The following is a 25944-nucleotide window of genomic DNA, read 5'->3' on the forward strand; positions in this document are numbered from 1 at the left end:
CTTGGATAAACAAACCACCACAAACACTTGAGACAAACACAATAGAGCAATTTGTCTTTGGGACACTTCACCAAAAAACAATGCTGATGTATTTTGTATATAATCTCACACACGTCCAAAAACTCTAAAACAGTTTTTGTACACATTAATTCAGTTTGACAGTTATTTAGGGTAAATTAGTTTGAATATGACCACCAGTGATGTCATCGGGGGGGATTTGAAGTGTTGTACAATGAAATGATAAGGTAGCAGTTGCTATAAGACGAGGTATTTGTTATTTTCTATCATTGAATTGAGCTGTAATTAACACAACACAAGAATCCAATGTCCCCGATGACTAGGGATGACTAGGGACGATCCAACTTTTTCAGTCTTGATACCGATACCTGGGCTTTGGGTATCGGCCGATAGCGAGTACCGATCCAATACCCATTGTTCAATTAAAAAACTGTATGCCTCACTGTGTGGAAGAGACTGGGATCATTCTTTTGTGCAAGGCAACATCAGGCTTGACTTAAAACATTACTTTCCTAACTTAGTGAAACAAAATGTAACAAATTAACACATAGATATAAAAAAAAAGATATATAAAAAATTATAGATACAGATTTGCAGATACCCGATCTAGCTATTTTTGTCATATCGGGCCGATATCAACATCGGATCGGTGCATCCCTACCGATGACATCACTGGTGGCCATATTCAAACTAATTTACTACCCTATAACTAATCGATTAGTTTATGCAATTGATAAATCTGTGAAGTCCCCCCTACCTTCTTTGTCTAGGCAAATCAACACCACGTTCCCCAGCGTGTTCTTCATCTTATTTGCCTTTGGGTAAACAGTGAGCTTAGCTAGTTGAGTCGCTTTCCCACAAAAGCCAACCACATGGCCGTGTTACAGGGTTGACGTTAGGGTTGGCGTTAGCTTAAACTCACATTTGCGATGTCATCGGTGTAAAGTCTGAGGCTGCTCCAGTGCTCGCTCCATAGACTATAAGAGATGGTAGAGATGACACTGAGAGCCCCCAGGGGGAATGTTCTGTTTTATATTCTATACTATTACAGTATAGAATAAAGCTCAATGGGTTCACAATTCTATGGGTTCACAAAATCAGTCCCCGTTTATTGTCACTGGAGCAGCTCCAGACCTTATACCTGATGACGTCACATGTTTGAGTCTTAAATTTTTTTTTTCTTATCAAATTTTTTTTTTCTTTTATATTTTATACATAAAACAGGGCAAACACAACACTGCAACAATAATAATAACAAGACACCACAATACCACAACAACAATAATAACAATAATAATGACATTAGCAATAATAAAAATAATAAATACACCCCCCCACCCCAGGACCCCTGGTCTTAACCTTGAGTCTTACATATTTAGGTGTTGGGCTTTGGGAGAAAGTAGCTCCTGTTCACAAATATTGGTCTAACCTTCCGAGGCCGTGGGAGTAACATTGGCGTTCTCGATTTGGGTGGTGTTCCCCTTTTTTTAACCCCACACTCTCCCTCTCCCAGGATCATGCGGAGGGTGATGGGGAACAAGTCCAGCTGTCCTACCCAGGGCGACAAGGTGGTGGAACTGATCTACATCGACATCGTGGGCCTGACCCAGTTCAAGAAGACCCTGGGGCCGTCCTGGGTGCACTACCAGTAAGTTGTGCTTCCTTCTCCATCCTAGAGAACCTCCAGGGAGGAAACGGAACAGTAAAGAGGTACTCTTCAAGTACAGTTATAACCGGTCTGAGTATACCGAGTAGAATATAGAGCAGGTCGTATGTTCAATGTGCCTCATCCTCTGAACATCACAGGGTGGATACAAAATAGCACAGAAGTATGACAGGAAGTAGTATTTGGGTGGAATATACCTTTAAAACTATTTGGGTGGAATACATCTTAAACCTATTTGGGTGAAATAAACCTTAAACTATTTGGGTGGACTAAAACTTTAAACCTATAGGGTGGAATAAACCTTTAAAACTATTTGGGTGGAATTAACCTTTAAAACTATTTGGGTGGAATACAACTTTAAAATTATTTTGGTGGATTATAGCTTATAAAACGATGCAATGATTGATGCTATGGTCCTCACATCATGTGTTACTTAGAATAGCATTACAGTAATTAAATGACTGTTACTCACTGAGTAGTATTTGAGTAGGCAGTCGAGTAGACGGTTACATAATTAGAACTTGATTACTTGAGTGCCCATCCCTAGAAAAAAAGCTGTAAGAAATGATTTGTCTGCAATCATCACGAGACTCTTAAACTAATCGGTTCGTTTACGCAATTGACAAATCTGTGAAGTTAAAACCTAATTCCATTGATTTAAGAGGTACGGTCAGAGCGGTCCCAATCGAAACAATGCTGAATGCTTGACCGTTGTGATGCTGTGTGTGTAGTGGGGTGGTGTAGTCATACAGTGCCTGAAGCACAGCGCTGTCCTTCCCTGTTGCCTTCCTAGAAAGAGTCCCCCTATCTTCTTTGTCTAGGCAAATCAACACACGTTCCCCAGAGTGTTCATCTTATTTGCTGTGGGTAAACTGGGTGAGCTTAGCTAGTTGAGTCACTTTCCCACTAAAGCCAACCCACATGGCCGTGTGACACTGTCACACTGTGACAGGGTTGACGTTAGGAGTCAGCTTCAAGGCAAATCAACACACATCTCCTAGCATCTTCTTCATCTTATTGCCTGTGGGGTAAACAGTGAGCTTAGATAGTTGAGTCACTTTCCCACTAAAGCCAACCCACGTTGGCAGGCAGGTAGTAGTTATAAGAATTAAGAGCATGCCTAGGGGTGGTTGTTAGAGTGAAGTATTTTAAAGTCACATCTGAAGCGAGAGTTGAGATGTTTGATTGCTTACATTTGTTCAAATTGAACAGCTACTTGGCTAAATATTTTGATGATGATAATGAATGATTTTATTTCGGTCTTCTTTTACAAAGCAATGTACAGTAGTAGAAGATTTATAAAAGAAAGAAAATGACCGAGGGGCGGTCAGGTGGCGTAGCGGAGATTGCGTTCGTCACCAACCCCAGAGACGCTGGATTCGCCTGTTCGAATCCAGCTCCCAGCTCCGGGGTTGTCACCAGCTTGGCTGGCCGTTCACACTAATACAATTGGCAGTATTAGAGGGTGGGAAAGCTGGCGGGGTGGGTCCGGGTCGTTGTAAACAGCGACTCCTACAGTTCGGTCGGGGGCGCCTGCTCAGCACGGATAGGATCTAAGGGGGGTAGTGTGATCCTTCCACACGTTACACCCTCTCAGTGAGAGTCCGCGCTGCCAGGTGAAAAGAATCGGTTGATTGGCTAGACGTGTGTCGGAGGAAGCACGTGATAGCCTCCACTCTCCCAGACCGACTGTGGGGGGTAAGTGCGCAGCGACCAGGAAGGGGATTGGGAATTGGCATAACGACTAACATTGGGATGGGAGAAAATCGGAGGAAAAAGGAGGGGGGAAAAGATAAATAAAAAAATAAATAAAAAAAAATGACAGAAAAGGTGTAGGCTGAAGCCGAGGCTTATAATTGCCCACCCTTTTTATATTACATTGTTTACAAAAAAACTAAAACAAAAACATAATTCAGTACATAATTTTGTAAAAACAAAAGGTTACAAAAGTTTCATAGTTTTATATACAAAACGTATACACATTTATTTTATTTTTTTTATATATATATAATTTTTTTGTCACAATTTGAATACAGGTATTTTATAATAAAATATAATTAGGATAATAATAAGGTTTTATATTTATGTATCTCCTCATATTTGAATAATTTCTTAAATTCATGTATCGAACTACACATTTTTACTTCATGGAGAATGTTACTCAACCAAAGTATTTTTCAACTATACATTTTGAATGGATTTGATGAGAAAACCAGGTTTGCTTCCTGTACACTTTGCCCCCAGGGCAGGGTCTGTTGTCTCCTATCGGCCAATTGTGTCGGGGAGCGTCTCGTTTCTCGCCGACCGCAACGACACTCTGCAGGACAATGGATCTATTGTCTCGTACATCTGTACCATTTCCCAAACCGCTAAAAAGCAACTGTTGTTTTGTGCGTTTTTGTTTTGACCTCCGAAAGGCGATATCCCCTCCCTCTCTGATGTGAGCGCCGGTCCGCCGTTCCTAACGACAGGAAGAGCAGCAGAACAATATGTCTGGCCTGTTAATGGCTCTCTCAGTTCCTACTCTTGTGTCACCAGCTTCTTTGTTGTTGTTTTTGTTAGCCCCCTAGTCGCAGGTTTAAAGTGCATCCACTTCCTTATTCTGCCCATGAGGAAACAGGCTCAACCTTTTCACTGTGGGGTTTTTACCGCCATAATGCTGTTTTCTCATTGGCTCTTTTCCTGTGGCATAAAACTACTGGCCATCTATATCTTGTGGACCAAAAGTGCATACTTCTTTTGTATTTACATTTTCTTTTGTCCAGTTGGTCACAGTCCTCTCTCTTTCTCTTTCTCTCTCTGTCTCTCTCGTTCTCTGTCTACCCCCTCTCTCTCTCTCTCGCTCTCTCTCTCTCTCTCTTTCTCTCTCTCTCTCTCTCGCTCTCTCGCTCTCTCGCTCTCTCTCTCTCTCTCTCTCTCTCTCTCTCTCTCTCTCTCTCTCTCTCTCTCTCTCTCTCTCTCTCTCTCTCTCTCTCTCTCTCTCTCTCTCTCTCTCTCTCTCTCTCTCTCTCTCCCTCTCCCTCTCTCCAAATGCCTTGTTTGTGTATGAGGTCTACAATGTTAAGGCCAGCAAACAGTTCTGAAGCCGTTTTTTTCTCTTTGTTTTGGGGAAGGAAACCAGACATGTGCCGGGTGTGTTAATGATTTTCGTTATTGGCTCTGCCTTCTGGAAACGTTCAGTGATCCAAACAGCTTCCTCCATTATATACAGTGATCCACATCTTCCTTCATTATATACAGTGATCCACATCTTCCTTCATTATATACAGTGATCCACATCTTCCTTCATTATATACAGTGATCCACAGCTTCCTTAATTATATACAGTGATCCAAACAGCTTCCTTCATTATATACAGTGATCCACTGCCTCCTTCATTATATACAGTGATCCACATCTTCCTTCATTATATACAGTGATCCACATCTTCCTTCATTATATACAGTGACCCACACCTTCCTTCATTATATACAGTGATCCACACATCTTCCTTCATTATATACAGTGATCCACATCTTCCTTCATTATATACAGTGATCCACATCTTCCTTCATTATATACAGTGATCCACTGCCTCCTTCATTATATACAGTGATCCACATCTTCCTTCATTATATACAGTGATCCACATCTTCCTTCATTATATACAGTGATCCACATATCTTCCTTCATTATATACAGTGATCCACAGCTTCCTTCATTATATACAGTGATCCAAACAGCTTCCTTCATTATATACAGTGATCCACAGCTTCCTTCATTATATACAGTGATCCACTGCCTCCTTCATTATATTATACAGTGATCCACATCTTCCTTCATTATATACAGTGATCCACATCTTCCTTCATTATATACAGTGATCCACACATCTTCCTTCATTATATACAGTGATCCACATCTTCCTTCATTATATACAGTGATCCACATCTTCCTTCATTATATACAGTGATCCACAGCTTCCTTCATTATATACAGTGATCCACATCTTCCTTCATTATATACAGTGATCCACATCTTCCTTCATTATATACAGTGATCCACACATCTTCCTTCATTATATACAGTGATCCACTGCCTCCTTCATTATATACAGTGATCCACAGCTTCCTTCATTATATACAGTGATCCACATCTTCCTTCATTATATACAGTGATCCACATCTTCCTTCATTATATACAGTGATCCACAGCTTCCTTCATTATATACAGTGATCCACATCTTCCTTCATTATATACAGTGATCCACATCTTCCTTCATTATATACAGTGATCCACACATCTTCCTTCATTATATACAGTGATCCACTGCCTCCTTCATTATATACAGTGATCCACAGCTTCCTTCATTATATACAGTGATCCACATCTTCCTTCATTATATACAGTGATCCACACATCTTCCTTCATTATATACAGTGATCCACACATCTTCCTTCATTATCAGGGTTCCCACGGACCTGGAAAACATGGAAAACATGGGATTCATGGGATTCATTTTCCAGGTATGGAAAGGCATGGAAACTGAGCAAAAGTGACCAATTACATGGAAATAGAAACAGTTGTCCTGGAAAATTTTATTGGATGATGTGTAATAAAATGTAACTATTGAGCACAGAATTAACATGAGTTTATAAAAACCCTTTACACGTGAACAGCTTTTACTGTAGATAGAAATGGATGATCCCATGTTGTAGAGCATGCTCTTGGCATCCTATATGGTATATTGGATGTTGGAATTTGATGCAGGCAGCTTGGTGAGCCAATGGAGCCTTGGCATCTACAGTGAAACTTGAGTGAAACTTCTTATGCAAGTTTATCCTCAAATGTAAGTAGCTGTGTTTTAACTGTGTGGTAAACCTGGGTTTATCAACGTTAGTTAGTAAGCAGTGCAATCTTGCTAACTAGCTAGCCAACGTTAGCTCTCATAACGAGCCAGTTAGCCAGCGCCAGGTACAGTAGCTAGCCAACGTTAGCTCTCATAACGAGCCAGTTAGCCAGCGCCAGGTACAGTAGCTAGCCAACGTTAGCTCTCATAACGAGCCAGTTAGCCAGCGCCAGGTACAGTAGCTAGCCAACGTTAGCTCTCATAACGAGCCAGTTAGCCAGCTCCAGGTACAGTAGCTACCAACGTTAGCTCTCATAACGAGGCAGTTAGCCAGCTCCAGGTACAGTAGCTAGCCAACGTTAGCTCTCATAACGAGCCAGTTAGCCAGCGCCAGGTACAGTAGCTAGCCAACGTTAGCTCTCATAACGAGCCAGTTAGCCAGCACCAGGTACAGTAGCTAGCCAACGTTAGCTCCAGGGGCGGGGCTAGGGGGTGGCTACTTGGGCTCAGCCCCGAATGTTTTCTGAAAAGCCCCGAATCTATTTAAAAAAAAAAAAAAAAAAAATCTTTTTTCTGACAATTCATCATTGTTACATGAAAATATGTTTGCACCAGATTTAGCAGAAGCTAATTTCCATTTGTGGTCTATCCAGCTGCTAACTGTATTTGAGTGAGTTAAGTCTTGGTGTCATGGTAGACTCAGACCTAAGCTTTAAATCACAATCAACAAGTTGACAAAAACTTAATTCTTCCACCTTAGAAACATAGCTAAAGTACGGCCATTTATAAATCAAAAGGACGCTGAAAACCAGATCCATGCCTTTATTTCAAGCCAACTCGACTACTGTAATGCACTCCTTACCGGCCTCCCGAAAAAATACGATGATAACTATTTTATTGCACTGCACTATTTTACTTTGTATCAGTGAATCATAGACGCCTGGCCATAAGAGCATTCGGAGCATCTCTGCTCTCCCACTATTGAACTTGGGGGAGCAAAGGTATGCTCTTGCTCCACCACTTTTTGATCATATGAAAAATATGATATATCCCCCCCCAATATATAAATCTAACCATAACTACGTTATGGTTAACTGAGTTTTATAGTGAAAAGAGCAGCTTTATTGGTCAAGATTGAAGGCTCTATATTGCAGGAAATTGCACGTACAGGTTAATTAAATTCAAAAAAAATCTGCCGATTGCCTGCAAAAAAAAATTAAAAATTAGAAAAAAAAAATAAAAAAAAATAAAAAGACGGGCACCTATCTGGGCTAAGCCCCGGATCTCCTATAATCCTAAATCCGCCCCTGGTTAGCTCTCATAACGATAACCAGTTTGATTTACAAAAGCTTTTACAAACGCTTTTACAGAGTAAGAGTAGTAGGGGTGAAACGATGCAACCTCACAACGATTAATTTCGATTATGATTACGAGGAGTTGAGAAGAGTAGGAAAAGAAGACAGGAGCGGACACGAGGGGAGGTGTGGAGAGGAGGACAGGATGAGATAGGAGAGGAGTGGAAGAGAGAACATATATCAATCCCAGTGCTCATGTGTTCCAGTTCAATAAATTGTTGTTCATCTACAGCTTGTTGCATTATTTCATGCATTGATATTATCAATAAGACATAATCTCTAAGCATTTACAATGTAGACTTGACTGGTACATCTTTTAAATCAAGTAAGTAGTCAGGTGTCCTAGGGGGTTGTGTGTGTGAGGGGAGGGGGGGCGCGGATGGGGGCGGAAAACTTCAGGGGCCTATAGATCATCACTTAATATGGTACCTGGAAAATCAGGAGGTAGTATGGAAAAAAAATTCAAGGCAAGCGTGGGAACCCTGATTATATACAGTGATCCACAAATCTTCCTTCATTATCTACAGTGATCCAAACAGCTTCCTTCATTATATGGAGTGATTCACATATTTTTTAAAGATTTATTTGAGCATTTTCACAGCTTCCTTTTTATGGCCATACAAGACCGACAGAGGAGAGGGAGAATGGGAGAAGATGTGGGGAGGACATGCGACAAATCATCTCCGGGAGCGGGAGGCGAACCCGGGAAGGCCGCGTAGGTGTGTGAGGCACTATGCGGTGCGCCACGAGGGCGCCCAGCTTCCTTCATTTTATGCAGTGATCCACACAGCCTATGACTCCATACCCAAATCTACCCCCTGTGACTCTACATCCAAATCTACCCCCTGTGACTCAATATCCAACTGCCAATCTGTCAACATCCTATTTATCCCCAACCTTGATTCTACAGAGCTGACATAATAGGCTGCAGGGCAATTAATGATTTCAGTTCATCCAGAAATAATTGTATATATACAGGTATAGTATGGGCATCTTCCATATTCTGGCACAGCATATTATGTGTCAACAAAAAAAAGGAAAATGCCTATAGATGCAGTCGGGTCATAAATATCAACACAATTGTCATCATTTTGGCTTTGTACACCAGAAACAATCAAGATGTGCTTTAAGTGCAGATGTTCAGCTGTAATTTGAGGGTATTTACATACATCAGGTGAATGGTGTAGGAATTACAATTTTTTTTTTTTTACCAACTTTATTTTATCTTTTTTTTAACAGGTTCAGAGGAAAGAGACATTCAGATCAGCAGTTCATACGAATTCCCACAGTGGCATAAAACTTTAAAAGAGTATTTTTTCAGTATATAGATTGTCCGTCAGTATAGTCATATACTGTGTACATTTACATTTACATTTAGTCATTTAGCTGACGCTTTTATCCAAAGCGACTTACAAGTTCTGTACGACAAGACAGCAAGAAGGGTACAACTCTATCAGCTGAGTAACAATGTTCATCAAGTGTTGCGTGTTACAGTGTAGGTTAGTTTATTAGGACAAGTGCATGACAGTAAGGTTAGATTTTTTTTTTCTTTTTTTTTTTTTTTTTTTTAATCATTTCAGATAATGGTTGAAGAAGTGAGTCTTTAGTCGATGGCGAAAGATTGGACGGGATTCGGCTGTCCTAACTGGGATGGGTAGTTCATTCCACCATTGTGGGGCAAGGACTGAGAATAGGCGGCTTCTCTTTGATGACCCTCCGGGAGCTTGGATAGGAGTAGGTCTGAGGCGGCCAGAAGATGCAGAGCGTAGGGGTCTTGAGGGTGTGTAGTTAGAGACCATTGACCGGAGGTAGGCGGGAGCGGTTCCCTTTGCTGCACGGTATGCTAGGTCGAGGGCCTTGAAGCGGATACGTGCAGCAATGGGGAGCCAGTGCAGGTCCCTAAGAAGTGGGGTGACATGGGCCGACTTCGGTAGGTTTGATATCAGGCGGGCCGCTGCGTTTTGAATGAGTTGAAGAGGCTTGGTGGCAGTGGCCGGGAGGCCAGCTAGCAGTGCGTTGCAGTAGTCGAGGCGGGAGATGACTGTTGATTGGACGAGGAGTTGGGTGGCTTCTTTTGTCAGGAAGGGGCGTATCCTTCTGACGTTGCTCAGGAGGAATCTGCAGGTTCTGGTTGTCGCTGCGATGTGAGCAGAGAAGTTCAACTGGTCGTCGAGGACAACACCAAGGTTCTTGGCGGTCGGGGACGCGGTCACAGCTGCATTCTCGACTGTGATGGAGAGGTCGGTCAGGGGGGAGGATTTGGCCGGCAGGTGGAGCAATTCTGTTTTGCTTAGGTTCAGTTTGAGGTGGTTGGTCGTCATCCAGGCGGAGATGTCGGACAGACAGGCCGAGATCCGCTCAGAGACGTGGATATCTGAGGGAGGGAAGGAGAGGAAGAGTTGAGTATCATCGGCATAACAATGATATAAGAAGCCATGAGACGTGATAATGTTACCCAGTGATTTAGTGTAGAGGGAGAAGAGAAGGGGTCCTAGGACCGAGCCCTGGGGAACACCCGTCCGGAGGGGGCGGGTGGCCGACAGAGTCCCTCTCCATGACACTTGGTAGGAGCGGTCGTTGAGGTATGATGTCAGCCATGTCAGCGCAGATCCAGCCACTCCCATTCCTGCGAGGGCCGCGAGGAGGATCTGATGGTTGACTGTGTCGAAGGCTGCAGATAGATCTAGGAGAATCAGGACAGAGGAGAGGCCTTTCGCTTTTGCTAAGTGAAGTGCCTCTGTGACCGCAATGAGGGCCGTTTCTGTGGAGTGGCCAGTCCGGAAGCCGGTAGCTTGCCTGCTTGCAGTTGTGACAGTCTCTTCCTCCGTTCTGGCGGTCCTGTGGCTGCGAGACAGCCCAGGTCGCTTCTTAACCCCCCTCCCAGCCCCCCGGGTTCGCATAGACATTTTAGGGGAAGGAGGAAACCATGATGCATACATGTATAGAATACAATTTCCATTTTTTCTTTTTTCTCTTCCTTTCCCTTTTATTTGACTTTAATTACAACCATTTATAAACGGCTGAGGGTTCATTCCAAGTGTGGTATTTGCATTTGGAATCTGTTGCTGTCAACTCTCAATATGAGGTCCAAAGATCTGTCACTATCGGTGAAGCATGCCATCATTAGGCTGAAAAACCAAAACAAACCCTCGGAGAGATGGGTCAAAGAGGGTTCACCACAAGATGTAAACCATTGGTGAACCTAAAAAACAAGAAGACCAGATTAGTTTGCCAAAAAACATCTAACTTGTACCTGAATGATGGGAAGAGAAGAGTATGAAGGAGGAAAGGAACTGCTCACGATCCAAAGCAAACCACCTCATCAGTGAAGCGTGGTGGTAGTGGAATAGAGCAGTCGTCTGGTAATCCAGAGGTTTCCGGTTCGATTCCAGCTCCTCCCGGGCAGCATGTCGAAGTGTCCTTGAGCAAGACACTTAACCCCTCATTTCTCCTGATGAGCAGGTTGGCACCTTGCATTGTTGCATCCGCCATCGGTGTGTGAATGTGTGAGTGAATGTGTGAGTGAGTGTGTGAGTGAATGGGTAAAATGTGAGGAACAATTTGTAAAGCGCTTTGGGTAAAGCTCTATATAAATGTGCCATTTAATGGAACTGGTTCCCTTGTATTTATTTATTTTAGGGCTGTCAGTTTATCGCGTTAATTAGATTAATTAATTACACAGCAAATTATCGCGTTATGAAAATTAACAAAAAATTCATAAAAAAATAAATAAAATTATACATGACATGTTACACAATGGCATTTGGATTTATCAATATTTTGGATTTAAACACAGTAGCAGTTCAACTGGAGAGGAGCTCAGATGATCAGTCCGGAAAAGTATGTAGGCTATTGCTGTGAGAGAATGTCCGCGGGTCCGCACGCAGGAGATAGTTGGCGTGTGTGTTGGTGACGCACACATACACAACGACTGCAAAAATCTAGCTTTGATCCATAGCCAGTCTTTGTCAATATAAATGTACCTTCATACAATAAAAGTCCATCTTATCAGAGGCGCATCGGTCTGATGTTGAAATCTCTTTGTCTTTCTTTGTGTGTGTGTGTTCCTGCTACAGGTGCATGCTACGCGTGCTGGACTCGTTTGGGACGGAGCCAGAGTTCAACCACGCCCACTACGCCCAGTCCAAAGGCCATAAGACGCCTTGGGGCAAGTGGAACCTGAACCCGCAGCAGTTCAACACTATGTTCCGTAAGTCAATCAAAGCCACGCACCATCTCCAGGAAATCAGTTAAAAACTCAATTTGAAACGACACTCACTTACTAATAGAAGGGTGTTTGTTTTATTTTTTGTTTTACATATTGGTATGAGATCCTTTTCATAACAAACATTTTTGATTTTTAAATGAATTTCCCAAGTTGATTGAAATGTAAGATACGATATTCCTTTATTTATTCCCTTTGGGGAAATTCGGGCATCATAGCAGCACGGGGGAGGGTGGCTACAGGTATGGGCAGGGTAATGGAAGAAAGACAATAAATGTAGTCAATAAAATGGTATCTGAATATATACCTACTTTGAGTAAATGTAAACCGTATACACAAGGTGGAGATGAGGCTCTGTATACCCCATCAGTCATAATATACAGGGTTTAGTGGTTAAGAGTCAGACAAACTTAGTGGTCAGACATTCCTAATACTGTAGTTCTCAAGCTCTGCTGCTGTTAGTTGTCCAGCTACTGGAATTTCTAATTGTAAAAATGGACAAACATTCAGTCAGTTCATATATCAAGAAAAATAAATGTAATTTTGGTGACGGACCTCTTCAGACAAACATTTCTGAGTACACTTTAATTACTGGCATTTCTTGTATATTTGTCTGTCTCCCAATATGCCCAGACAATGAAAATAACCTCTCACATGGTACTGTGTGAGAGGGGGAGAGAGATACAGTAACTTTAGTTTTACTGTACACAAGTATATTAGTCTGTAAAAGGTTGGCAAGAGATTAAGATTGGACCCAATTCAGTTGGATTTGTGACACTGTTTTCATTCCACATAGTAGAAGGGGATGTTTTTGTGAGCCTTTATTTTTCCCCATGTGAGGTTGGACACAATTACATTCACAACTGCGAGGGATCCAGGGAATGATATTTGAGTAATGGAAAATGTAGCTTATCAATGTACAATGTGCAAACCTACATTTGCCTAAAGCAAGCATGTCTGTCCACTCCCATATTGATTCAACATTTTAAACGTATCCCTTTAAGGTACATTTTTAACAAATAGAAAACGTGTGATTAATGTGTGATTAATCACAGTTGATTGATTGATTGATTGAAAACTTTATTAACAGATTGCAGAATGGGTACAGTACAGCTCAAAACATACAATTGTTAAGGGGATGCAGACCAGAGAAAGACTTTCGTCTTGTTTACATCAGTACCAGTTAACTATGGACATGGACAATCATGAAATTAATCGCGATAAAATATTTTATATATGTATATACATAGAATTTGAACTTATTATTATTTGTAACTACACAGTACACATGGGAGTGTGCAGGTATATCAGGTAATCTGTTAGATCAACCTGCCGCCTGGTCGTAGTGGATCCAGCCCCCTGTGTACTGACCTTTTCTCCCAATGCTCTTGAGATACTGAAAGGCCTCCTCCAGTCTCTGTTTGTGGGTTGAGCCCGGGTCGCTCTGGAATAGCAGCGCACCTGAATAGAGTAGGCTATGTCCTTCTCGTGGGACATAGGGCCCTTTCAGGAAATCCTGTAAAAAGCCGCTAGGTTAGATGATATCACTATTGAAACAAGTGCATGGCGATTTGGCCCTGTGTAAAAGAAGACAGAATGGCTTGGCTCAGAGGCACGCTGGATTCCTTCTACTGCTGCCCAATGAGAAAGACTTGTCTTTATCCTGATGGCTTTGTTCTGCGCTACTCTCACTCTCAGTCTCTAGGCTGAGGAGAAGACTTGTCCTGCACTACTCTGTCTCTAGGCTGAGGAGAAGACTTGTCCTGCACTACTCTGTCTCTAGGCTGAGGAGAAGACTTGTCCTGCACTACTCTGTCTCTAGGCTCAGGAGAAGACTTGTCTTACACTACTCTCTGTCTCTAGGCTGAGGAGAAGACTTGTCTTGCACTACTCTGTCTCTAGGCTGAGGAGAAGACTTGTCTTGCACTACTCTCTGTCTCTAGGCTGAGGAGAAGACTTGTCTTGCACTACTCTGTCTCTAGGCTGAGGAGAAGACTTGTCCTGCACTACTCTGTCTCTAGGCTCAGGAGAAGACTTGTCCTGCACTACTCTCTGTCTCTAGGCTCAGGAGAAGACTTGTCCTGCACTACTCTCTGTCTCTAGGCTGAGGAGAAGACTTGTCCTGCACTACTCTCTGTCTCTAGGCTCAGGAGAAGACTTGTCCTGCACTACTCTCTGTCTCTAGGCTCAGGAGAAGACTTGTCTTGCACTACTCTCTGTCTCTAGGCTGAGGAGAAGACTTGTCTTGCACTACTCTCTGTCTCTAGGCTCAGGAGAAGACTTGTCCTGCACTACTCTCTGTCTCTAGGCTCAGGAGAAGACTTGTCTTGCACTACTCTCTGTCTCTAGGCTGAGGAGAAGACTTGTCTTGCACTACTCTCTGTCTCTAGGCTGAGGAGAAGACTTGTCTTGCACTACTCTCTGTCTCTAGGAGAAGCCTGTACCTTACAACTCAAACCATGAAATTACATTAAACTCCCATGGACCTTTTCTGCTCCGAAAACCACACAAATATTCTGCGCAGCCTACATTAGATTATACAGGCTGCGAGAGAAGAACACACACACACACGCAGAAGGCCAGGGAGAGAAGGCTTTGTTCTGTCGGGTTGTTTGACTGCTCCACATTCCACGGGAAGGGCTCTAGGCCCGCTGCTCTAATGTTAAGCCAATGTATTTGAAACATCTAGAGACCTTGACATGCTGGCTGGGGTGGTTGAGTAATGTTGGAAAGAAGAAAAGTCACATTCCAACAAACTCCCCTGGGTTTCAAGTTTCAAGTTTCTTTAATAGTTGTCATACAGAAGTACAGAATACTTTTATACAAAATGCTTCTTACTGTTACGCTCCAGAGTGTACCTCCCCTCCCCCAGGCTGCTATGGCACCTGCGTTTCCCCAAGGGGATTAATAAAGGAACACCGGAATTTTACCTGAAGCCCAGGTTTAGCCCAGGTTTAGCCTAGCCTCACTTTGTTTCCTTAACTAACACTGTTGGCTTACGGCTTGACAGGTGTTATTAATCACCGTCAGGTCATGGCAGCTGTATTCATAGTATTCTCATGGCATAGCATGCATTTGCCGCCAATATGGCAACAATGACGCATAACTCACCGCCCATGGTTGTAATTTAAATGAGTATCATCACTTATTTGACTATCACCCGCCTATTTCTGCGCATTTCCTGTCAGCCAGAGTGACTAACCGTGAGTGAGTTACCAGGGTGAGTTAGGGATCACCTGCTGCTTCACGTCTAAAGAAGCAGGTGAATCATCTCTTCCGATGATGGACTTCTGCGGTAAGACAGGAGCCATTGCAGCCTGTTGTCTCGGCACCGGGCCCTCTTCAGGCTGTCTCCGGTACTGCTCTTCTATATTATATCACATTATATCCTACATATCTGCAGTGGCAGTGTGTATAGCAGGGAGGATTGTAATAACTCACAGAACAGAGGAAGTTTGTTATCACACGGTGGTGTTACAGTATATTAATTATCCCCTTAATCGTCCTCAGGCCTGCAAGCCCTGATCCTGCTTTCTTTTTTGAGAAAAAGCCCTCAAATCCTTATCTTGAGATTTGGGTTTTTAGTGGCAGATGGTAGGAGGGAGAAGTACTGCCAATTCAAGGCTGCCCACTTGACCTGCTGGCCTACTGGTTCCCATAGCAACCATCTGCCAATTGGCCAATGAGGACATGGTGTGAGGTTATTGTGAGGTTGATTGCTGCCACATTTGTACAGCTTGACAGATTCGGGCTAGCTGTGTCCTCGTCTCGCTGATATGTCTCTGTCTCGTCTTCATGTTGACATCATCACTGGCTCCTGCATCTCTGTGAAACCACTGCTGACATTTAGCTCTTTTTATTTATTTTTGCTTTTGTTTAATTTAATTACCCTTGGATGATGTGCAAGCGCCTTCGAGACACAGAGCGGGTTCTGAGGAGAACAACATGTCTCTCAGCGTCATTTTTAAGTTCAAGAAGACGTAGTGGCTCTTTCTGAGGTCATTTTTGGATCGAGTTGCAGCTGAGAACATTCAGAAGAGCTCAACTCACTTGTGATCCAAAGCAACAGTCTCCCTGACAACATCCGAGTCAGAATCCACCACCGTGTTGGAAACATAATATAGTCCGGGTCGAGGTTGTGTTACATTATGATGCCTGCGCTGATTGAGGTTCAGATTCAGATTGTATTGTCACATCTTCATACACTGTATGCTGTAGCATAGAGGAGTGAAACTCCTTTTGTTCTTGGCTCCTCTGCCTTGCAGCAGCGTCATCGAGAAATTAGGACAAAAAAGAAAGCAATAAAAATAGCAGCATAAGCGACAATTAAATGATTTAATTAAAAAATAAATATTCACAGTGTAATAGTCACAGTGTGGGTGTAGTGTGCGCAAAGTGGCAGTAGAATCGTATTTTGGTGTTGTTCTCTCTGCAGCTCACAGCCCAGACAACAGCTTCCTGGGTTTATTGTTCTCCTCTCTGCAGCTCACACCCCAGACAACAGCTTCCTGGGTTTCGTGGTGGAACAGCACTTCAACGCCAGCGACATCCAGCACATTGACGACATCAAGAGGCAGAACCAGTCACTGGTCTACGGCAAGGTGGACAACTTCTGGAAGGTACATACACACATACACACTCACACTTTTAAATGCCTTATTTGAATCTGCTAATTGAATTATGCATGTATAAGCTTCAAATATTCAGGCTTCAATACTGGGACATTTAAAGACTGGCCAAACACATTATTATTAAGTACTATTATTATTATTATTATTATTATTATTATTATTACTACTTCTTCCAGCAGAAACTGTTGTTTGGCCACACACACACACACACACACGCACACACACACACACACACACACACACACACACACACACACACACACACACACACACACACACACACACACACACACACACACACACACACACAATCATAATCATTTTACCAAAAACCTGAAATATTTAATTATTTTCTGCAGATTCATCACTACCATAGGCTGTATCTGAAAATGTGTCTTAAACACCAAATAAACTGAAGAAAGTCAGTTCAGAAAAAGGTAAACTTCTCAAAATGGCTCATGGCTGTTAGATTCTGGTGTCGGTCGTCGTTATCAGCCTTCATCTCCCCCCTGAAATCCGCAACGTCCCAATCCTGGACACCTTCAAAACTGCTCTCAAAACAGACCTCTTCACCAAGGCTTTTCCCCATTAGTTAGTTTAGATTAGATTAGGTTCATTATCCCTTACCTGCCCTCACCCCCCCCCCCCCCACGTTCCCCCCTATTGCCCCCTTTCCCTAGCCCTCTTGATTGTAAAGCGACCTTGGGTTTCTTGAAAGGCGCTGTATAAATTTGATTTATTATTATTATTATTCATCGCCTCCGTCCGTGTTATCTCTCGATCCTCTGCGTTGCGTTTCTTTTTCATCGAGGCAATTCGTACTCCCACGGCTTACTTGCTGAGACAGCACTATCTATATCCCAGAGCATTTGGAACAAACATACACCGTCTCGGACTGTTATATAAAAAAGGATAGTTTATTTACATAAACAACGGTCTAATACAGAGTAAAATGAAGGAGAGAAAGTCTTTAAAAGGTTTAAGAAAATAAACTAACTGAATAAGGCTCCATTCTATCTCTCTTGCTATCCACTTGGCTATGCGCTCCAGAGAGAGAGACAGAAACGGGGTTTGCTGTCAACAACGGTCTGTCTTTCCTTTCTCATTCTGCTACCTTCCGTGGGGTGAATTATTGTCCAAATCCTTGAAATATGATAATAATGGGAACAGCATGACCCTTCTCCCGTGCCGCTGAATGGACAGTGTAGGATATTGTGGATATCATGAAGAACGTGCTCAGTCAATTGAGATCCGGTTAATAAGGTTTATTAGCCAGACAGATAGAAATATATACAAGATAGTTAGATACATGGCTGAGGCTTCTGGCCCAGGTGACCAGCTGAAATGACCCAGGTAAAGAAGACCGATTGTTGTCGGGAGGAGCCCTTTATAGTGAAACGGGGGGGGGAACCCTCATATGATAGGTCAAACGAGTGGGGGGGACATACAGGATAGGGGAAAATGGTGATGGGAGGGGGGACATTTGATATCCACGACAACAGACTCACATAGGCGTTGAGCGGTAGGGTGTGAAGTCACCAATAACCAAAAACATTTGGCTGTGGGAGAAGAGTTTGTGTGCAACACAGTATGACATTGAACTGTAGTCTTTCTAGTTTGACCATCGATTGGTCACGGAGGCATTCTTTTAACTAATTACATTCCCCATCTTGTGCTCTGCTCCATAATTTGACTTGGTTGATGTGGACGAGGCAGGTTATGACTGGTCTGAGGTGCTGAGGACACACACACACACACACTCACACACACACACACACCATCTGTTTGTTGTAGCTGGTATATCCGGGTATATATTCTCTCTCTCTCTCTCTCTCTCTCTCTCTCTCTCGCTCTCGCTCTCGCTCTCGCTCTCGCTCTCTCTCTCTGCGTGTGTGTGTGAGCCCAACCATCTGTCTGCAATCAATGTGTTGATCCAGTTCAAACTCAGCTCATTGAGCACAGCATCAGGATTTCCACTGATCGTTCTCTTCCAGGACATTCAAATGGTTTTCATGGTTTACAGTTAAAGTAGCCACCAGTTAGTTTTCACCTGTGCGATTCAAAGACAGTGGGGAACCAAGTGTTGTTTTTATTAACCTCTTAACACAAATTTAGCATAAAACGCCTGTCGATTGCATACCCAAAAGTAATTTGAAAGCTATTCTTGAACCATTTATAGCACATGCATGAGTCTGGCCTCTTTTGAAAGGAAAAATTCAGATTTCTTTCTAAGAATCACTTAGTTGTAGAGTTGAGTGCTACTGTAATAGAGTTACAGAGTTTTGAACACTGAAATAACTTATTTTATATATATATATACTTGCGTCTGAATTATTTTGCAAACGGATGCCTCTTAAAGGTATTGGCTGGAAAACACAATGGGGCCATAGCCTGAAGTCTTACAATATCTAGTACAGGTCCAAAGTTGATAACAATACCACAGAGAATTAGTGTTTTACAAATTTGTTGTGTACCTTATATGTATGCATGCGCAGCAGATGTAGAGTCTAGACCTTTCAGCAGAGAAAATAAAGAAAACATTTTTTTTTTATCCACTTTTTCTCCCATTTTCTATATTTTCTCCCATCCCAATTTTCGTATCATCCAATTCAACCCTCCCCTGTCACGAACGCTGTTTCTTGCCTCCCACAAGCCGGCTGCAATGTGGACTAAGTCATACATAGCACAAGTCCCCTCCGGTACTTGAGGTAACAGCAGTCGCATCTTTTCACCTGCGCAGCTCGATCTCTCAGTGGCGAGGAGTAACGCGTGGGAGGCTCACGCTGCCCCCGACACTTCCTGATTCTATTGCGCAGGCGCACCAACCGACCTGTCGGAGTCGCTGTCCACAACGCCCGATCCCCATCCATCAGTTTCCCACCCCCTAATACTGCCAATGTGTATTAGTGCGGACGACCAGCTAAACTGAAAGCAATGTGGAGCACTGGGCTCGAACAGGCGAGCCCAGCGTCTCCGCATTCGTGGCGAGCGCCTTGCCCACTACGCCATGTAGCCGCCCAAAATAAAGAAAACATTTATACACTGAGAAATATCCCTCATGTGAGATATCAATCAATAGAGGTGTCAATCAAACAGTGGCCTATCTTACTGTAGCTTTCAACTGATGTATTGGTTCAGAGACACTAAAACAGCGGGACGCCGTCAGACGAGGGCAAATGCGCCGCAACGTGTTCTGACTAGAGGTTGTTCTGTCTAGAGGCTGTTCTGTCTAGAGGCTGTTCTGTCTAGAGGCTGTTCTGTCTAGAGGCTGTTCTGTCTAGACTAGAGGCTGTTCTGTCTAGAGGCTGTTCTGTCTAGAGGTTGTTCTGTCTAGTGGCTGTTCTGTCTAGAGGCTGTTCTGTCTAGAGGCTGTTCTGTCTAGAGGCTGTTCTGTCTAGAGGCTGTTCTGTCTAGAGGCTGTTCTGTCTAGAGGTTGTTCTGTCTAGAGGCTGTTCTGTCTAGAGGCTGTTCTGTCTAGAGGCTGTTCTGTCTAGACTAGAGGTTGTTCTGTCTAGAGGCTGTTCTGTCTAGAGGCTGTTCTGTCTAGAGGTCACTGTTTGATGGCTTTACAGATTCTACCTTTAACATCAGATTTTACATGAACAGAAATCAAAACAAAGACACATGGAAGACTCTAAGTTCTCTAGACAAACATCTAATGACCCCAAGCTAATGCTCTTTAGCCCATACATGTACTTTAAGTTCAGAACTTTGAATTGGTGTTGACAGTGAAAAGGTTTGCTACGATTTCTCAAATTTCCGATCTCCAATTAGTTTTTTTCTTTTTTTAATCCTCTCTTTCTCCGATTTTTCTCTGTTTTTCTCCCCGTCCCAATTTTAGTCGTTGTGCCAATTCCCCCCCTCCCCTGCCTGGTTGTTGTGCGCATGTTCTCCTACTGGTCGGTACAAGGGAACCCTGAAGTCATCCGCACGCTTCATCCGACACGCGCGGCGACAGCCAGTGACTCTTTTTTCACCTGGCAGCGAGGACTCTCATTGGTGAAGCGTAACGCGTGGGAGGTCACGCTGCCTTCATCAAGTCCTGCCTCCGCTGAGCAAGCGCCCAGACCTGACCTGTAGGCGTCGCTGTCCACAACGCCAGATTCCCACCCATGACGTCCCTCCCCCTAACTCAGCCAAACGAGTTAGTATGACGATCAGCCCAAGCCAAGGCAATGCTGACTCCGGGAGTCGAGACCGCAGCCTCTTGCATTGGTGACGAGCGCAATCTCCGCTACGCCACCTGACCGCCATCAATCTCCAATTAGTTTGACCTTACAGTTGAAAATGGATGACATAGCAGAGGCTCCCTTGACATTGGTCCTGAATCAGCTGCTCTCCTCTAGAATCAAATCAAATCAAATACAATTTATTTGTAAGGCCCGACGACACACGTTAATGTCCCCATGGGCCGGACACGTCTTCTTTAAACAAATCAAGAAGAAACATCACAATAAATCAAGAACAAAACAAAAACACCATAAAGTCCAAAAAATATATTATAAATCAAATAAATGCAACACTCCCAGACATACCCCACGCGAAGGTAAGGAAAAACCTAGCAATAGGAAAAAATGCACCACAGGCAATGGGGAGGAGAGAAACCTTAGAAGGGCCGTTCGAGGGGGGATCTCCCTTCTTGGATGTCGGTGATAGTAGTGTTGCAAACTCTTGAGATGCTGGTGTCGGTGCTGGCGTTCAGTAAGATAGTCCCTTCACAACTCTGCTGTCTTGGCAGCTGCTTGGTCACTTGTAGCCTAGAGCTGCTGCCAGCTGATGCTTAGTAGTGGCTACAGTCAAACGGAACACATTCTGACACATACTGTACAGAACACCAAACTGCTTTGCTCCATCTTGTTTAAAAACCAAGATATCCGCTCAACACAATAATCTGACGTCCATAAATGCAGCTGCAGCAGTGCAGACCAACAGTTCAGTGTTGTAGTTGAACAATAGATATTATAATAATATAATTTATAATAATTTATTACTTTTACTAATATTACTATCACTATTACTAATATTACTAATACATAAATAAATATGACAAATAAAAGGAATTTCTGTTATGGACAATAAAGAACATCTAATCTACTATTACTAATTTTACTTTCAAGGACAAATGATTTTGGGACGCTTTTATTACTTTGATGTTTTATGCTTATTTCTGTATGTACACTCGACGTGACTGTAAATCAGGGAAACCTCAGTTGCCTTTTTTTTTGTATCCACTTTTTCTCCTTTTTAAATTTTCTCCCATCCCAATTTAGCCGTGCCAATTCTCCCCTCCCCTGTCTTGAATGTTGCTCGCATATGCCCCCCACTGGTCGGTTGTAGGGAGGATAGAAGCCTTGCATCACATGTCCCCTCCGATACATGTGGAGGCAGCCTGTCACATCTTTTCACCTGCCAGCGTGGACTCTCATTCGGCGAGGTGTAACGTGTGGGAGGCTCACACTACCCCCGCCATTTTCCTGTCTGCTGTGCAGGCGTCCCCCAACCGACCTGTAGGAGTCGCTGTCCACAACGTCCAGATTACCACCCATCGACTTCCACCCGCTGACTCTGCCAATTGAGTTAGTATGACGGCCGGCCAAAGCCGGAGGCAACGCCGACAGCCGGAGTCGAACCCGGTGTCTCTTGCGTTGGTGACGAGCGCAATGTCCGGTGCGCCACCCAGCCGCCGCCTCAGTTGCCTTTTTGAGTTTAAATAAAGGTTTGAAATGTAATTTAATTAAATAAGGTTAACATATATATACTATGATGCGACTACTTAGCTGTGTGGTTATCTAACATATTCATATAGAACTATGATGAGACTAAGACTAACACATTTTATTTAATTATAACTGTAGGTGTCATTGATTGCTTGTAAGGTTGTTATAAGAGCTTATAATACAATATACACCCTGTAATCGATAATAAATATATGCATTATGGACATAACCACAGACTAGCTTTTAGCAGCAGGAATGGATATAATGTAGAGCCAGAGATCGTAGGTCTTGATGTAGTTAGTTTGTTGATGTAAGGCCCAGACTGAAAAAGCCAGACCTCTCAAGGAGCTGTTTCCATGGCAACCCATTTGGAGCACCAGAGAGGTATGAGTGAGCGAGGGAGGGGCGAGTGACTAGTCTGCCTTCACTCTCTCTGTCTGGAATGGACTGCAGTTATATAGCGCTTTTATCCAAAGCCCATTCACACTTTCACACATTCACACACAGACAGCGGAGGCAACCATGCAAGGTGCCAACCTGCTCATCGGGAGCAGTTAGGGGTTAAGTGTCGGGAATCGAACCGGGAACCTTCTGAGTGATTACCAGAGGGACTGATCTACACCTCTCTCTCTCTCTCTCTCTCTCTCTCTCTCTCTTCTCTTCTCTTCTCTTGTGTTTTCAATCATTTCGGCTTTGTACAGAACCACAATAGATTTGAAATTAACCAGCGATGAAACCCAGTGTCTGGTGATGTCTATGGATTTAGGTCATCGACTGCAAAGGATTTCCAAGCACATATTAAAAGTGATGATTTGATTTACGATTGTTAGTTTGTCCAATTACTCTTGGGTCCTAAAATGTGTGTCTGTGGGTGGGGGGGGGGGTTCATGTAGAAACTGTTGTAATTCCTACACTTTTTACCTGAAGCTGAAAGTCTGCACTTCTTGATTTTTTTTCCGTTTCAATTCCGTTGTGTACAGAGCCACAATTGTGTGAATGTCCAAATACTTATGTACCTGACTGTATGCTGTAGAAGCCAGGGACTTTATCAGATGATAAAGCAGTCTGATTTGACAGTCTGAGAGTTATTGGAAGGATTTCAGTGTGTGTGAGGAAAAGCATGAGAGACTTAAAGAGAGGAAGCCCTGCAAGCAAATAACAAACCACTGTAACAGCGTTCCAGCACATAAGATAAGATAAGATGATCCTTTATTAATCCTCTTGGGGAAATTCGGGTGTCAAGGCAGCATGTTGGGGGGGGGGGGGGGGGGGATGCAGAGCTGTACAGTCTTATACAGTCCAGTATCTATATACACTATAGATAGATACAATATAAAATACAAATATAATATAAAAATTACAAATTAGTGCTGTCAATCGATTAAAATATTTAACTCTATTAATCGCATGATTGTCCATAGTTAACAAGCGATTAATCGCAATTTAATTGCATTTTCGTTTATTTTTATTTTTTCTACCTTAAACGGATCTTTTTCAAGTTCCAAGTTTTAATACTCTTATCAACATGAGAGTCAACACATGCTTGCTTTATGCAGCCATTTAACACAAAGGGATGACCCTCATGCATTCCAAATTTGCACAAAATAACTTAAAAGAAAATAATAATTTAAAACAATGAATAAAGTGTGCATGAAATAATAGGGAGAAGAAAACGTTAGGAACTTGTTACATTCACCCACACAAGGGCTGAGTAATCACACACCCCCCCCCCCTCTCTCTCTCTCACACACACACACTCTCCCAACTCTCTTTCTCTCTTGCCCCTTCCTCATCTCTCTCACCCCCCTCTCTCTATATATCTCACACACACACACACACACACACACACACACACACACACACACACACACACACGCACACACACACACTTCAGAAACAAACATAGTATCAATGAGAGCATCAATAATACACCTGAGTGAAGTCTAGCAAAAAATAAATAAAAAATCTTAAAAGTTAATCGTGAGGTAAAAAAAATAGTGGCGTTAATAGAATCGGGATGAGTCTTTGGCTGAACGTGCTCTTCATTCTGGCTAGCTCCTCATAGAGCGGGTGAGAGGGGTTCTCCAGGATGGCTTCTAGCTTTTTCCTCATCCTCATTATTATGAAGGCGTTAGTAAAAGAGTGGGTCATATTATTACAGGTACTCTGTTAAATCTGCAGATGTAACCTTTTCCAATTAACATTGTATTTGCATTCTGACTAAAGAAAATTATGTACACCCAACACATGACCTACCTAGCCCTTTCCAGAATTTCTTGAACCTTTCCTCAGACATTCACTCTTATTTCACACAACACTCAAGGGCTTTCATCTTCCATATTGTCTGAATCGCTTCATTTCAAATCTATTGTGGTTGTGTACAGAGCCGAAATGGTGAAAATTGTGTTGATGTCCAAATATTTATGGACCAGACCTCTTATCTTGCAACCAATGTCCATGCAAATTGTAGTGTGTTTTCCTTTGCGTGGATTTGAAGCCTTGACGATTGCATCGTCATTGTTCTTATTTTCAGTATTTCGCCATATCAACCACTTCATCATTAGCCCTGAGATAGGACTACATATAGGATACACATTCCAACAAAATCATCCACACACAAAATCACTTGACGATCAATCAATCGATCAAATCAATTATACAATCATTACTGTTAATGAATAATAAGTTAATGTACAATTATTAGGCTGCTGTCCATCCAATAGGTTTACAAAGCAAAATGTATACTGTATACTGACTAGATCAGAACAAATACCGAAACAAATGAATTAGTGGTGGGACTCTATACTTTTTTTTTATCAAATTAATTCGAGACTTTATAGTTAAGTAATTGAAATTAATCACATTTTAATCGCATATCAATTTGATGCGAAAAGCAAAAAATTTCAATTCAAGTGAATTTTGGTATATGAGTGAATCAATGAATTCTTTATGAACAAACCAGACTAAGAAAATAAGTCATTTGCGATTTATTATACTTTATACTTATAGCACATGCATGAGTCTGGTCTCCTTTGAAAGGTAACATTCTTACACAATAAAGAAAAATCATCATTAAATGCATACATTTTTTTAACTTTTTAATTCTTTCTGTAGTTAATTAATCGAAATTAATGCGATAAAGTCCCAGCCCTAAAATGAATACAAGACGAGTAATTCATTTCAACATCTCCATTAATGAGTTACAAGCTCCCTCCTCTTTACTGAACCTTTCTAGAATCAGTCTTTTGCATTTAATTTTGAACTGTGTCATTTTTTTTGTTTAATTTCATCATCCAATCTAGAGTAGTGCGATCACACAGCTGTTTTAAATTACATTTCCCTCTTAAATCATAGCCGCTCTCTCTATCCAAGAACATATTTTGGATGTTGCCAGGAAGTAAACCGTTTCTTGCTTTGTACATTATTTGTACTGTTGTAGGTCCATGGATTTCAGATCATATGACTTTTAACAGTGCATTGGTGTGCTCACGATAACCTACATTA

General features: G+C 42.5%; 1 protein-coding gene across 1 annotated transcript in view; it reads left to right on the plus strand.

The window, feature by feature from the left end:
* The window catches only part of mgat5 (alpha-1,6-mannosylglycoprotein 6-beta-N-acetylglucosaminyltransferase), a 179464-nt gene that overhangs the window by 121152 nt on the left and 32368 nt on the right, over positions 1-25944 (plus strand). Inside the window, exons 7-10 of the mRNA XM_084315112.1 lie at positions 789-839; positions 1532-1666; positions 11944-12077; positions 16578-16711. Coding sequence (XP_084171238.1) covers positions 789-839; positions 1532-1666; positions 11944-12077; positions 16578-16711 — 454 coding nt within the window. The remainder of the gene's footprint in view (positions 1-788; positions 840-1531; positions 1667-11943; positions 12078-16577; positions 16712-25944) is intronic.

The sequence above is a fragment of the Notolepis coatsorum genome (genome assembly GCF_963971535.1).
Source record: "Notolepis coatsorum genome assembly, chromosome: 1".
NCBI classification, from domain to species: domain Eukaryota; kingdom Metazoa; phylum Chordata; class Actinopteri; order Aulopiformes; family Paralepididae; genus Notolepis; species Notolepis coatsorum.